Genomic DNA, 15,020 nt, shown 5'->3' on the forward strand with positions numbered 1-15,020 from the left:
ATTGTTTTAGCCTTTCATATTAGGATTTCATACACATGCTAGTTAAGCCTCAGAAAACACATTTAACTGAAACAAAGTATTGATCCAAACCAGTCCATATCAACATACCCATTTCCTCTTGTACATCAGTGTAAACACTTTTTAACTTTCCATATCGTTCTCCCCTAGACTTGACATCAAAATAAACATCACCTGTTAGAAAACAAACATTGAGATTTATTATAAAGATAGGGGGCATTCACTTTGCCAGTGTGGTGAAAAGATAAACACTTTTCCTGAGTAAAGCATCTGTTGTGTACCATTTCCTAAAAGAATCATTTTGCTCTGGACAGTGACTGCAATAACGAGAGCATGTGTTTCCATGTTTATGGTGTCTCAAAGACTACAGATTAAGTTTGCTTATCACGCATGTAAGATTATTTTTTCTAACTGCAAACCCACCCTAGGATATAAAAGTCATACTGGGTTCTTTTCTGCTCACATAATATCAACTGTACTCTTCAGGACTCAAATGAAGCCTCTCACAGGTGTAGTTAACGTGCAGCTGCGGTCCCCCCACAATCATGAGCCCTGCTTCTAAAACCCCACTATGCGCTCCGTTTTGCAAAAGATGTGCTCTGCAGTGCATAAGGGATGCACACCTTCCCATAGGGACTACCGGGTTCTTATCTTGCACAAACCTCTGATGAAATAGAATGTGCCAGTTCCATAGTTTTCTAGCCCAGGATTTCCCCTTAGGAATTATATAATGCAGTTAATGCCCTTAAAGAACAACATTAAAAACTCAGTCACATTTCAATTACCATGTAAGTATACAGTGCTAAGAACATGTATAAAAAGTGTGTTAAAGTTATTCACAGCATTTGCTTTATCAGTTATCAATCAAAGGAAGAGATGATATTGAGTATCTGAACTGACCCGAGTGGTCTGGTTATAACTCCAACGAAGAGAATGAATTTCTTGCATACACATTAACATCAAACTGTACTGCTAGAAGTCTTACCTTTGGAGGTTGCATAAGCATGTCCACTAGCCATTATTCGTTCTATAAAAGAAATTATCTGAGGAATATTTTCAGTCACTCTCATATACACTGTCGGGGGAAGAACCTTAAATAAAGAAGCAGAAAGAATATGCTGCTTTAGTTTGTGACAATACCAGCATGTTTAAAGGAACCCAGCTAACGTAAAAACACAACAGTTCTTTCTCGAAATGTTGCATATACTATAGTTACAAACAACACCTAAGATGCTTATAACTGAAAACAGTTACCGAAAAAAGAACTTCTCCATTTTTTCCTAGCTTATTTACTTGGTGCATTTGACAGCACTTTGAGCCAGATGCAAAGCTCTTTGGCGTCAATGCAAAGACACTTGCTGACTTCAATGGGCGTTAGATCAGGCCCTTTCTGTAGCTGATTAATCATCTTCATTACGCTAGTGCCTAGAGACAACCAAGAATGGAGCCCCCTGGTGCTGGGCACTGCCCAAACACAGGCAGTATGCAGTACCTATCCTGAAGAGCTTATAACCATTCATTCCTTCCTTGAGACAGTTTCTCCCTTGCCAAAAGACACATGTAAACATAGGGGGATCAGATGAAATCTTATAAAAATTTTGAAAAGGAATTTTAAAAATGTTCACTCTGTACTATTTAAGGGACGATTCATCAGAAATAGAGTATTTTTAAATTAGTCAATTAAAAATATAACTTAAAAATCAGGTTGTCATTTTTCCTTTAACAAATAAATGCACTTTATAATAATTTCAGTTTGAAAAGATAAAATATTAAAGATTTACACCTTTAATGCAGCCATGTCTTGTTTAAAGCCTTCTTCATAAACCCGGGCAAGAGCTAATGGTGATATGTTCATCTGTAGAAGAGAGGCAGATGAGTGAATCAAAAATCAAAATAATACAAAATAGTATAGTCTTATCAGTCAGTTAATGGCTAACTGGAAGAGTTATGAGGTTCCCCGAGGTAAAAAAAAAAAAAAGTAAGGAAGGTTTATTAATCCAACATTCAGTACAGAGACTATATAAAAGACAGTTTTAGCATAAAAGTGGTATTTCATTTATGTTTGAATTATAGGAACATTTGAATCCACACCTTTCTATAGAAAGTGACTAAAAATTAAGTCCACAAATCTTTTATTTTTATTCAGCAAGGACTTCACTTCCAATGCTAAGCTTACTTTGCATTCAAGAATGAGGGGGGATTTGATAGCTGCTTTCAACTACCTGAAAGGGGGTTCCAAAGAGGATGGATCTGGACTGTTCTCAGTGGTAGCAGATGACAGAACGAGGAGTAACGGTCTCAAGTTGCAGTGTGGGAGGTTCAGGTTGGATATTAGGGAAAACTTTTTCACTAGGAGGTTGGTGAAACGCTGGAATGCGTTACCTAGGGAGGTGGTGGAATCTCCTTCCTTAGAAGTTTTTAAGGTCAGGCTTGACAAAGCCCTGGCTGGGATGATTTAGTTGGGGATTGGTCCTGCTTTGAGCAGGGGGTTGGACTAGATGACCTCCTGAGGTCCCTTCCAACCCTGATATTCTATGATTCATGGTGCAATAAAGCCATTTCCAACACTTACTGATATATGTCAGAGTTATAGAACAGAGACTTACAGACATCACACAGGGTATTTTTATCGTTAAAAATTAATGATACTTCAACTTTTCATTGCTGTTCCTCAAATACGTGAATGCAATTGGGGAAATGAACTGATAGACAGTCAAATATTTTGTAAAGCATAGTAGCACTCCAACAATATCTACAAGTTTTTAATGCTCACAGCTAGGCACAGGGATCTTCACAAAAGTGAATAAATAAGTGGAAAGCAGAAATAAAGAATCAGTTTGCATTTGATATTACATTTGTCTCAAATACTCATCATAGCCAGGGCTTGAAAAATTCACCAGAACAAAACCTTCCCTGGCAAGTGGAGGTGCTATATTATCAAATTTTGCAAGATTTAAATTTCTAGTCCTTAGGTTTTGGAAAATAATCTGCTGCATGTGAACGAATGGAAGGCTGTCTTTCTGAATTGGCAGACAGGAGCAACAGAATTAAATTAACAGAACAAAATTCAATTTTATTGCTGCCATTCAGAATTAGGTGAGCAGAAATACATCAGTTTTATTCTGCAGATGCTATTCAGGAATGTTATAAGCAACTAGAGGCAGGCACTGGGGTCAAGATTTTGGATGCCTGATTTAAGACATTTTAAAGGGGCCTGATTTTCACCAGGCTAGTGCTTAGCACTTTTTGAACCACTAATCGGAGTAGCCAAGAGTTTTGGGGAAGAGGTAGAATAGAGGAGGCACATCTCTTGCAATCAAGAGAAGGCTTGGTACGAAAGGAAAGCTTCTTTTCCCTTCTAGGAACCAGAAAGGAGTTGCTTCAGACACTAGAGGCTCCAAACGAATCCCTGAGCAAGATTTAGGAGCCAGCACCCCCGACACGAATCTCAGTATTAGTGAGACTTCTCAAGAGGGCATTGCTCCTCAACCTCACTGGGCCGTACCCTTCCTCAACTTGCTTATTGACCTGTGGCTTTCTCCGAATGTATTCCGTAATCAGGACTTGAAAAACGATCGGGTTCAAAATCTAGAGGATAGAAGGAATCAACAGCAATTAACAGCATGAGAGTATAAAGAACAAATTTTTCCAGACAAAACAAATTGCTTTTTGGATTGAGAAGGAGAATGCAATTATGTCCTATATCTGGACTTTGGTAAAGCATCTGATACAGTGTCAAGAAACCTTACTTCCAAAATTAATTCCACTTCCTTTGGATATGAACCCTACCCCGGTGGACTAAGAACTGGCTGAAGGATTGAAAACAAAGGTTAATGATTAATGCCCACTGAGTAAGAGATTGTCACTCTACAGGATGACTCTCAAGAATTGGTGTCAGATCAGTTTTATTAAATATCTTTTTTAATGAGCTGGAAGAATCACAGGAAATAAATGTAAAAAAAGGCCTTTTAGGTCATCTAATACATCCTCCTGCTAATGCAGAAATGTCCTTATGATATATTATCCAGAAACGCTTTGTTCAAATGGGGATAAAGGGCAAGCTAATTGCATCTGAAGACAATGTTCATGGAAATGTTTTGAAGATACCAAAGAAAAACCAACACAAAAACAACCTAGAGAAGTTATAAAGTTGGGATCAAAGCACCACATTCTGGCCTGCTCAGTGTGCTGTTTGACCAAGAGCCTTTCCTGGAGCTCTAAACCAATGCAGAGGACTAATGCAGAAAAGGCAGACGCTAAGCAATCTAGAAGTATTGTGGTTCCCAGAGATCGTTAAACTGAGGCTTGGTTCTGTAAATACAGTTTGAGGCACACCAAATCTTAGCTAGGATTTATTTTTAAATAATTGTGTGTGATTTCTATTATTTGTGCTATTGTTACCACAACTCTTCTAAAGACTTTCCCACCAAATATTATGACAAACCTACAGTCCTAACCATAGAGTGACAGTCAGTAACAAATCCTAACACCTCCTCCTCTATATAAATACCCATAAAATGGTGAGGAGACTTCAGTGTGCCACTGTTCTACTAACTGTAAAAAACACCCCTCAGAGTACAACTTATGGGACTTGGTAAACATAGAATAAAAGCATCAGACTTGTTTAGCATAGTTACAAAAGTTCTGAAGGCTAAAACTACTTCATAGCACAGACTTTAATCTTGACAAAAGAATGGAGCAAATTAACTACAATTCTTTTAACACATTAAGTCAACTTTTTCTGCAAAGAAATCACCATGATGCTCTTATGAAAAAAAATTCTCAAAATAAACACGCATACACATTTTAAATGTAGGTTGTATGTTAAAGCACTGGCCTGCAGCCATCAAGAAAAAAATATTCCTAAGGGAAAGAATAAGAATGAGCAAAAAAACTTATTTTATCAAAAGCATAACAAGACCAATATGAGAAAACTCTCTATATTTGCTGTGAATCACAGTTAAAAAATAGATTTTTTTCCTTGTAATCATTAAAAGTTTTTTTTTTTTAATAACTGTCACAATAGATCTCACATCAGGAAAAGAACATGCAGTTTGTGGCTGAGATCTATTGTGACAGATTCCCTTGTGTTCCAGAAGGCAGGAGTCACCAGGTCTTACACCCAAAAAACTCAATTTAAATCTTTCAAAAAATAATTAGCATTCACAATTTAGTTGTATATTATTAACATTTTATGATCTGATAAGAATTTTATCAAGCAGAAAAAGAGATAGAATGACAATTCACTATGCTCAGTTGGTAAAATTGATTTGATTAGCATCCCACTGAGAGCAGTTTACAAACAAAGCTTTTAATTTAGCCAACAGCCATCAGTGAAAACTTTGCTAGAGTAAAGATAGTTAATAACTTTATCATTCTAGGATTTATACATATCCCTCACGTTAAGCTTGTGAGTAGATCCATTTGAGTTCAGCGCCTCGGAAGCCATTAAGAAAGGTAGCGCATATACAACGCAGAGACAGATCATATCAATGAATCCTTGGCTAGTTCTAGGTAATGTTCTAATAATATAAAAATGTTGTGTGTTAGTGCACCAAAATACACCAGAGCCCTCTCAGTCCATTTCACTGTACAGTTAGATCCTTCCGGGAAGACCTCTGAGAGGTGCTGAGCACCTGCAACTTGATTTTATGGAAGCTCCATGATTATTTACAGAACAACCATCTTCTTTAATGACCAATTCCAAGGCGAATAGCGACAATTTAGATAATTTCTGTAAAACAGTAGCTACTATGGACAACTGTCCAAAGTTCATTGGTTAATATTTTCACCCTAGGACTGAGAGGGGTTAATACAACTCCTCAACTCTAATGAGAGCCCCAATGACTTTCCACTTTCCCTAACAACCTTGTATTGAAAAAACAGCCCTTCTAGCAGATGACTAAGTAGGGTTGCCTTTGTAGCCAATGGTATGGCATTTGTTGTACCTATATCTCACTGATGGGCAACTTTATACACTGCTTCCTTCACAGAGATACCTATGCCAGCTCTGCCAGATTCCCAGCCTCTACTAGCCCATGAGTTGAGAGCCCAGGAAACAATCAGCCAGTGATTTTAAAAAGCAGTAACAAAATCCAAGTTGTTGTCCAAGACTACTCAGTACATTAAACACTATAAGTTTTTGTCAAAGTAAACGTTATATATTTACCTCATTGGCTCTTTTAATTATTTTGTCATCTATGTCTGTAATTCCCATCACCATGACTACTTCGTTTCCAAAAACCTTAGTTATTATTCTTCGAATAATATCAAATCTAACATAGGAACTGAAAAAGAAAAATAAGGGCTTTTTAGTGTGTATTATTGGTAATAAATCTAAATAAAATTAATAAAACAGCAAAAATCACCCATATAGCAGCTCTGAATGGCCTAAGAATGAAAAGAGAACAATGATAGTCTTTAGAGAGAGAGAGAGAGAGACACAGACAGACACAGACACACACACACACACAATATATATACACAAAATGCTACTCCAGAACTAGTTACATTCTATAAAGAAGTTATGCAAATCTCAGTTGAAGTGGTCTACCCTCTTCTGGCACTAGTGACACATTACATCAAATGTTCTGAAGTGTTTCTTTTCTTGCACACATCTCTTTAAAACAATATACTGAAGTGAGATTGTGTTAACCTAAAGGCTTACTACTAAAATGAACATCACACTTACAATACTCCATACTCAGCTTCTAAAACCTCTAATACAGAGGTGGGCAAACTATGGCCCGTGGGACCGTCCTGCCCGGCCCTTGAGCTCCTGGCCGGGGAGGCTAGCCCCCGGCCCCTCCCCTGCTGTCCCCTCTCCCCCGCAGCCTCAGCTCGCCGTGCTGCCAGTGCGGGAGGGGGCTGCACTGCGGGGCCAGGGGAGAGCAGGAAGGGAGACTCACCTGTAGGCACAGGGGATCAAGTGGGTGGTGTGGCTAAGCAACAACAGCAGCATCTCAGGATAGGCGCAGACCTGCAAGGTGATGAGCACCTACAGCTCCCATTGACTTCAAAGGCAGTTGTGGGCATTCAGTACCTTACAGGCCTGGGTCCAGAAGGATATTCACAAATCTACATTCTCCATACCATCCAGCATGCTGAACAAACTGGAGACTGTTTACTGTGTCTGCAAAAAACAAACAAGGCTCAATTAACTTTGCAGATGTATTTGCACCTTTCACTTAGCTGCCTAGATCTGATGGTGATAACACAATGCCTTCCCAGAAATTCTTAGCCTCACATCATAAATCACGAATATCATATTTGAACTGCACATGAAGAAAACTAGTGTTACTTGCTTGAATTCTGCCATACTAAAATGTGTCTTTGGAAAAGTAGCATATACAACTAAGAAACAGATCACGTTAATGAATCCCTGGCTAATTCTAGGTAAGATTCTAATAATATAAAAATGTCGTGATATTAGTCCACCAAAATACACCAGGGCCCTCTCAGTCCATTTCACTATCAATAAAAGAATCACTATTAATGTCAAAATGCTTAAAATTAAATCCACCAGCTCTGTGGTTTTCTTTGCTAGTACACGTATGAACAATGCACTGTCTCCTGCTATAAACCTCTACTCTGTTTTTAGAAGAAACAGCATGTTGAAATATGCAGAAACCTTGGCATTTCAGGGAGCAGGATTCTTTTATTCTTCAGTAGCAACATGCTGACTAGAAGAAAGCAGAGAGTGAAGGAAGAAGGGGTGGCACAGAAAAGAACCCAGCTCTTGGGATTATTATTGCTAGGAATCAGCCAGCTGAGAAGCTGGATCCTAACCAAGTTGAAACCCTCATGTCAGCGAACTGATAAAATTTCAGAATTAAGTGTTTAAAATCAAGGTTACATTTTGACCCATCAACAGGAATCCTCTTAAATGGGGGCACACACCGTATAAATGTGAACATGGTTCCAATGCCTGCGGGCTGTTGCACAGCAACTAAAAGGGTCGTTTATTTTGTAGGGGGCAGGGGAGAGGGTTTAAAACAAAAATGTAATTCCTTTGAAATCCCTCCTGCGGATGACACTCATTTCCATTGTTAATTCATTTCTGTATCTGTACCATTACTTCCTTCATTAATTGTGTCTGTCGTGGTTTAAAAAAAAGAAAAATAAAAGCTTGTTTGAAGAATTAAGTAATAAAATGGCATCCTTACTCTTTACAAAAATAATTTTGATTAAAAGAAAAAAGTGAAAATATAACTTTATGGACCACAAACGGTTTAAACAGAGTAGCAGCCATGTTAGTCTGTATTCGCAAAAAGAAAAGGAGGACTTGTGGCACCTTAGAGACCAACAAATTTATTTGAGCATTTTCTTCATGCTGCTAGGAGTGGTGGGTCTCACGGGTACATTATAGGCCTGGATGCCTCCCCATGTTTTCTAATCAATTGCCTACCACATGAACCTCCTTCAGCAGCTGACGACTTACCAGTAGCTGCAGAAGAAGGGGTCCAGAGCAGAAGCAATCTGCAAGCAGACCCAACTACAGAGGGATACTAAGAGAATCCTGCCATCCTAGTCAAATTAACACTTAAGTTATACCTAACCAAGCAAGGCAATTGGGCAATGTGAAGGCGTAAAAACCAGTGGAAAATTATGCACATTGGAAAGAATAATTTGAATTACTCATACATGTTAGTGAATTTTAAATTAACCCGTAAGAGCCCAGAAAAAGCCTTGAATGTCATTGTGGACAGTTCAATGAAAGCCTATTCTCAATGTACAGCTGCAGTCAACAAAACAAACAATATATGAAGAAGCAAAAGGAATGGGGTAGAGATCGTAATGCAGCTATATAAATCAATGGTGCACCCATACTTTGAATGCTGTGTTCAGTTCTAGTTACCCTATATAAAACAAAAAACATGAGAAACAGGTGGATTTCAAAGATAGGAGATGAAGATGATTAGAGGCACGGTGAAACTTCCATATAAAGAAAGAGTGAAAGACAGGAGCTATTTAGTTCAGAGAGGGGATAAAAAGAAGTACATGAAAAAATGAATAATATAGAGAAGGTAAGTTAGGAACTCCTACATATCCCTTCTTGCAAAGGGCAGCAGAGAGAAGAGGAGAAGAGGGATGGATGGAGAGTTAATCAGAAAAAGGAGACTAAAACAAGGTGAAATTCCCTGAGCTGTAAAGGGCCTGTTCAACTTTAGACCTGTCCAGGGAGGGAGGAGGGAGAGATGAATGAGCAGAGCAGACACGCAGAATTGCCTCCTCACCATCTCTGAATAAGTGGTGGTGGAAAAGAGAAGGGCCACGGGGAAGTACATATACAGATCCAGAGACTCCCAAACCCCTAACTGGGGACACACTGTGTTGGTTCCTGCTATTCCAGCCCACAGAATTTGTGCATTAGTTGTGTAGTAAATCAGTAAATTAGTTGTGCATTGTTTTAACAAAGTCCATGAATATTAAACATCCTGCCTCCATTTAGTTTCCAGTACAAAGCCTGACTATTTAGGGTTTGTACTAAAAGAGTGACGTACATGCAGAAAAAGATATTGGGGGTAAAAGGAACTGGGATAATAGTAAGAACAGAAACAGTAGCAGATTCAACCCTGAGATCCAAATATAATTCACTATGCAAAAGTTATATGGGATATTAAGTTAGAAATGAGCTACTATAGTGTATATTTTGGTATTCCACTGAACTAAAAGAATATACTCACCCATGCTAAAGTACTGGCACACAAGATGCTACATTTAAATAAAACTTTCTGGAAAATTATGGGTTTCCTCCTCGCAGGCCATTACTAGATATTTCCTTTTGTTATTTGCATTCAGATGACACTTACCTCCCTACTCTCAAAACCGAGAGCATGGTTCCCAACCTGCGAGGTCCAAACAGGTTTCAGGGGTGTGCAATGACACTCCCATTTGTTACAGCTAGATGGGAGAATGGTTCTAAAACTTTGTGTTGTAATGTGGGATTAACATGGAAGAGGTGGAGAGCCACTACCCCAGAGGAAAAAACACTTGACAGAAGAGCCTAGAATGAGGTACTTGTGGAGTAAAGAAGTTTATTGATATAGCAAGTTTAATAATTTTCTTGAACAATGACATTTTAAGCTATTAAACAGTGTCAGTGATTTATATTCTGATAACCCTCTCCCCCACCAATTTGTAGAACTAAAAATAGGGGTTATTTGAAAGTTAAAAAATCATCATACTGCATATTAGGTATTAATTAAAAATAATTCAAGTATGGTTTCCAGATTTTCTGACCTTTATTAGCATCCAGATTAATAAAGCCCTGTCAGAAAGTTACAGAAAAGGTGGAAAACTACAACAATAAACACACAAAAAGAATACAGCAACACATAAGTACTGAGAGTGCAAAAAGGAGAGGTTGCCAGTTCTATGTCTGGGCACTTAGTATTTCAAAACCTGCATTTCTACAAGAGATACATAGAAATAAATATTCTAATTCTCCTCTCACAGTTCCTGCCACAGCAGAAAATGGAACACAATGGGTTCAGAGAAAGAACACAGTCAAAGTCAATGAGGCAGCATAAGCTAAGAAGAAATATTTACAATATTAAGTGGTATTTGACATTCATACCGCTAACCATGACCTGAAAGACATCCTTCCTCAGAGATGGAGTAAGATGCAATACACTCTTTATTTTAAGCAGTGGTGCTGGAACAATTTTTATAATGGAGGTACGGAAGGAAGAAACCATGTATTTGGGTTGTTATTACTACTTCCAGCCAGGGGGGTACAACAGCACCCCTAGTTCCAGCACTTGTGATTTTAAGTATCATTGGCATGAACCATAACAGCTGCTGAGCACTTGAAACTTCCACTGTCTTCAGTGGGAGCTGGAGATGTTCAGCACACCCAGTTTCTAGCCACGCTAGTAGCATTCTTTCTTTAACATGGTTAAGGTATTTTTCAAAGTTATTTCTGCCGTACCTGCACATCATACTATTGTTTGCATTGATCTCTCTCACAGGAAAACCCTAGATTGAATGTAACCATACAATAAACTACCCTCTCGCCACCAGTGGAGGTAACCCCACTCCAAAACTGAAACAAGTTGTCGAGGAAATTTAAGATCATTTCCACAGTTCCTGTCCAAGCTATACATATTCTTCTCCTGCAGTACAGATGAAAGCAAAACTTCCTAGTCAGCAGGAGTTTTGAATACCATACAGTTGCAGGACTGGCAACCCAAGGACCTTACAGTCTCTCTGGCTGACAAACTAACAGTTATCACATGCCTTACATCAATTTAAAAAAAAAAAAAAGATGAAATGCTTCCTTTACAATTACCCCCGATCTACCATTACTACTCACACAAACTGGTTTATTACTATAAAACTGTTAATGAATTTTGAAGTGTTGGCAGGTTTGTGTGCTTTGGTTTTATAAAACAAAAAGGCATTGAAACATTTTTTATGTGGAGGAAAAAATAAGTCACACAGAATTTTCAAACAATTTAAAGCAAAAAAGAAAAAAAGACAATTTTTGAGCCTACCAACCCTAAAAATGTCCCTTTACCAGGCTAACAGCCCCGTACTGTTTTTTCTAATTGCTGACATAGTAACCAAGCCAAATGAAAGGAAGAAATCATTCTTGCAGCCTATGTTCATATGTAATGTGATCAAAAGAGCTGCTTATACAGATCTAACAGTCTTTAACTTGTCTGCACATAGGAATTTAGTAAATGTACTTCAGGCAGTATATTCTTAAGCATTTAAAATTAATTTAATAAACAATTGGCAAAATTATTCATTTTTTTAAAATCCAAATTACATGTGGCATATCAGCTGCTCTTCTTCCAAAATGTTTAAAACAGATTGATATGGAACTGTCTAGCAAATTAAAGTTAATGTATTATGTATAACAGTCACATTCTGCAGGTATCACGTATCGGGGGTAGCTGTGTTAGTCTGTATCCACAAAAACAACAAGGAGTCTGGTGGCACCCTTGTTATTCTGCAGGTATGATCCAAAATAATTCATACTGTCCTAATAAATAAATGAAAATATATACAAAAAAATTTTTTTCCCCTCCATAGAGACAAACTGCCCAACTGATCAGAACTTGAAAACTTTGGATGTATTAACTAGTATATGTCTATTTTAGCACTACGTCAGACAACAGATCTTCTCCTTCAGTTTCTTTGTACAGTAAATGCTACCAAGTTGCAGCTGTACACCCAGCTCCACTCTGAAGAGCATACAACCATAGAAGTATAGAGCTGGAAGGAAGTCTATTCCAGAACTTAATTACTCTTACAGTTACAAAGCTTTTCCTAACATCCAACTTGAATCTCCCTTACTGCAGATGAAGCTCATTACTTCTTTCCCTGCCTTCAGAGGGCAACAATAGATTACCATCCTCTTTATAAACATATTTGAAGACTTATCAGGTCCCCCCTCAGTTTTCTTTTCTCAAGATGAAACATGCCCAATTTTTTTAACCTTTTCTCCTAGGTCAAGTTTTCTAAACCTTTTATCATTTTTGCTGATCTCCTCTAGACTCTCTCCAGTTTGCCCACATCGTCCCTAAAGTGTGGCGCCCAGAATTGGACACAGAACTCCAGCTGGGCCCTCACCAGTGCCAAGCAGAGAAGGTCAGTTACCTCCTGCGTCTTACATATGACTCTCCTGTTAACACACCACAGAATATTGGCCTTTCTCACAACTGCATCATATTGTAGATTCATGTTCAATTTCTGATCTTCTATAACCCCCAGATCCTTTTCAGCAGTACAACCACCTAGCCAGCTATTCCTCAGTTTGTAGTTGTACATTTGATTTTTTTCTTCCTTCTTGTCTACACTAGAAAATTAAATTGGTTTAACTATGTCACTCAGTGGTGTGAAAAATCCACACCCCTGTACAACATAGTTAAGAAGACCTAACCCTCCACGTAGACAGTGCTAGGTCAATAGAAGAATTCTTTCCTTGATTTAGCTGCCGCCTCTTGGGGAGGTGGATTAGCGACGCCAACTGGAGAACACCTCCGGTCAGTGTAGGGTGTGTCTACACAGAAGTGATGCGGCTGTGCAGCTGTCACATTTTAAGCGTAGATATACCCTTACTGTAGTACTTTGCACTTGTCCTTGTTGATTTCAGACCAATTCTCTAATTTCTCAAGGTCATGTTGAATGCTGATTACATTACAGGATTAGAAATGTCCTGAAGTCCAACTCCCAGAGGAAGAATTTAGCAAATTAACAGGATGGAGCAGTTCCCAAGCAGCTCCTCTCAACCAAAATAAGCTATTTGTTTCACTGTTGAATAGATTTCACCAGGAAACAATTGCATGAGGCTAGCTTTCATTTTCAGTCTCTGGTAAGAGGCACCGTCTTTCTTAAGTGAAGAACAGCAGCTTGTCCTTTGGATAGCAATTACGTTTCATTCATCCACCTCAGGTTTTTGGCTGTCCTGAGCTGCTAGACACAAGAGGTTTGTCTATTAAAAACCTGTGACAGGCCCATGTCAGCGGACATGGGCTCATGGGGCTCAGGCTATAGGGCTCTTTAACTGCGGTGTAGACATTTGGACTCAGGCTGGTGCCCAGTTCTGGGACCCCCTGCGAGTCCCTGAACCAGCTGACACAGACCAGCTGCTGGTGTTTACCTTGCAGTCAGTCACCTGACATCATAAAACATTAATGCAGAGTCTTCCTCCTACAATTTTAAAACAACTCACCAAGCATGCCCAAGGTGCGCATGATCGTATACTGTTGGCCCACAGCTATACCTGTGAACAAAGGGAAGATCTAGTGAAGAACAAATAATAAAATAGTCAAAAGCTGTTTGACGTATTACCTGCTGCTATGGACAACTAAAAACAGATACATTAACCAAACTGAACATTGCCACAGGAAGGTGATCAGCTGTGCAGGATGGATCCCTTTGCTATCAGTTTAAAAGCAAGGGAACATTAACAGGACTCCTCCCCCCATCTCATCAGCAGCATTATTTCTAGAAGGCTGCAGAGTATAACCTTTTATTTTGTATTGGGCTGGCCACTGATTAATGCTATTTAAATCGCTACCAGGTCGCCACTCCCGCATTGGCCAGTATTAAGGGCTCTCTGCTTCTACTCAGGCTGTTGTAGGTCTGGATCCCGGTATCCCGGCCTGTGGGCTTGATCCACTTCCTCCCGACGCCAGAGCAGCACCTCGCCGGGGAGGCCCGGCTCCGCACCAGCCCGGCCTCCGCACCAGCCCCTCGGCCGGCTGCCACGGGGAGATCTCCCCGGCTCCCGGAGCGCAGGCAGCGGGCGGCAGCGGCCCGCCGGGCTTGCAGCATGCTCGCGCCGCGCCACCACCGCCGGGGCGGCGAGAGCTCGGCGCGGGGCAGGCCAGGCTGCAGGCTCCGGGGGGGGCGGGCGAAGCGGCTCCCCCGCCCCGAGGGCGGAGCTGCAGCCGCCGCGGCACAGCCCGCGCCGGGTGTAGCTACAGCAGCCGGGCCGCCTGTGCAGGGGACAGGGAGGGAGCGGTGTAGCTACAGCCCGAGCGGCAGGAAGGGGCGGGGCCCGGGGCCCGGGGCCCGGGGCTCTGTCCCAGCGCCGGCCGCGCCCCAGGCGGACTCGGGGGAGGCGAGCGGGGCCCCCGGCCGGGCCGCGCTGCTGAATGCTCGTGGTGCTGCAGCGGCGCCGGGTTCGCTGCCCTCCCACTGGGCTAGCGGGGGGAAACGTCCAGCGCCCAGGGCTTCCTCCGAGCAGGGGCCATGCCCGCCTGGACACGGGAAGGACTAGGGGGGGTGTCACACTTGCCCTTGCGGTAACACACTCCATTAGCTTTGCTGCCTGTAATCTGCTCACCCACGTAAAGGTCAGCAAGTGCCTAAAGGTTTGCAGGGTGAGAGCCTAACAAAGGAAGTGGATCTGCGTGTGTCCCCCCCCATCATAGTGTCTCATAATCTATAATGTGTTTAGCCTTGAAGTACCCTTACAGTACCCCCATTTTATGGTTGGGAAAACCGAGGCACAGAGTGATTACGGTCACACAAGAAATCTGTGA

General features: G+C 40.7%; 1 protein-coding gene across 7 annotated transcripts in view; it reads right to left on the bottom strand.

The window, feature by feature from the left end:
* Window positions 1-14,412, bottom strand: part of CARS2 (cysteinyl-tRNA synthetase 2, mitochondrial) — a 66,014-nt gene extending 51,602 nt beyond the window's left edge. For 2 of the 7 annotated variants that reach the window (XM_037896898.2, XM_037896887.2), the window contains exons 1-6: window positions 14,051-14,412; window positions 13,703-13,753; window positions 6,188-6,305; window positions 1,802-1,873; window positions 1,004-1,109; window positions 109-192 (exon numbers count right to left, since the gene is read on the bottom strand). In XM_037896898.2, the coding sequence (XP_037752826.1) occupies window positions 109-192; window positions 1,004-1,109; window positions 1,802-1,873; window positions 6,188-6,305; window positions 13,703-13,753; window positions 14,051-14,307 (688 nt within the window). In that variant the 5' untranslated portion in view covers window positions 14,308-14,412. Of the gene's footprint in view, window positions 1-108; window positions 193-1,003; window positions 1,110-1,801; window positions 1,874-6,187; window positions 6,306-6,926; window positions 7,107-13,702; window positions 13,754-13,999 lie in introns of those variants that run through there. The other 5 variants (XM_037896877.2, XM_037896909.2, XM_037896914.2 and 2 more) reach the window with 5 other exon arrangements.
* Window positions 14,413-15,020: the final 608 nt, after the last annotated feature.

This window comes from Chelonia mydas, chromosome 1, assembly GCF_015237465.2.
Source record: "Chelonia mydas isolate rCheMyd1 chromosome 1, rCheMyd1.pri.v2, whole genome shotgun sequence".
Taxonomy (NCBI): domain Eukaryota; kingdom Metazoa; phylum Chordata; order Testudines; family Cheloniidae; genus Chelonia; species Chelonia mydas.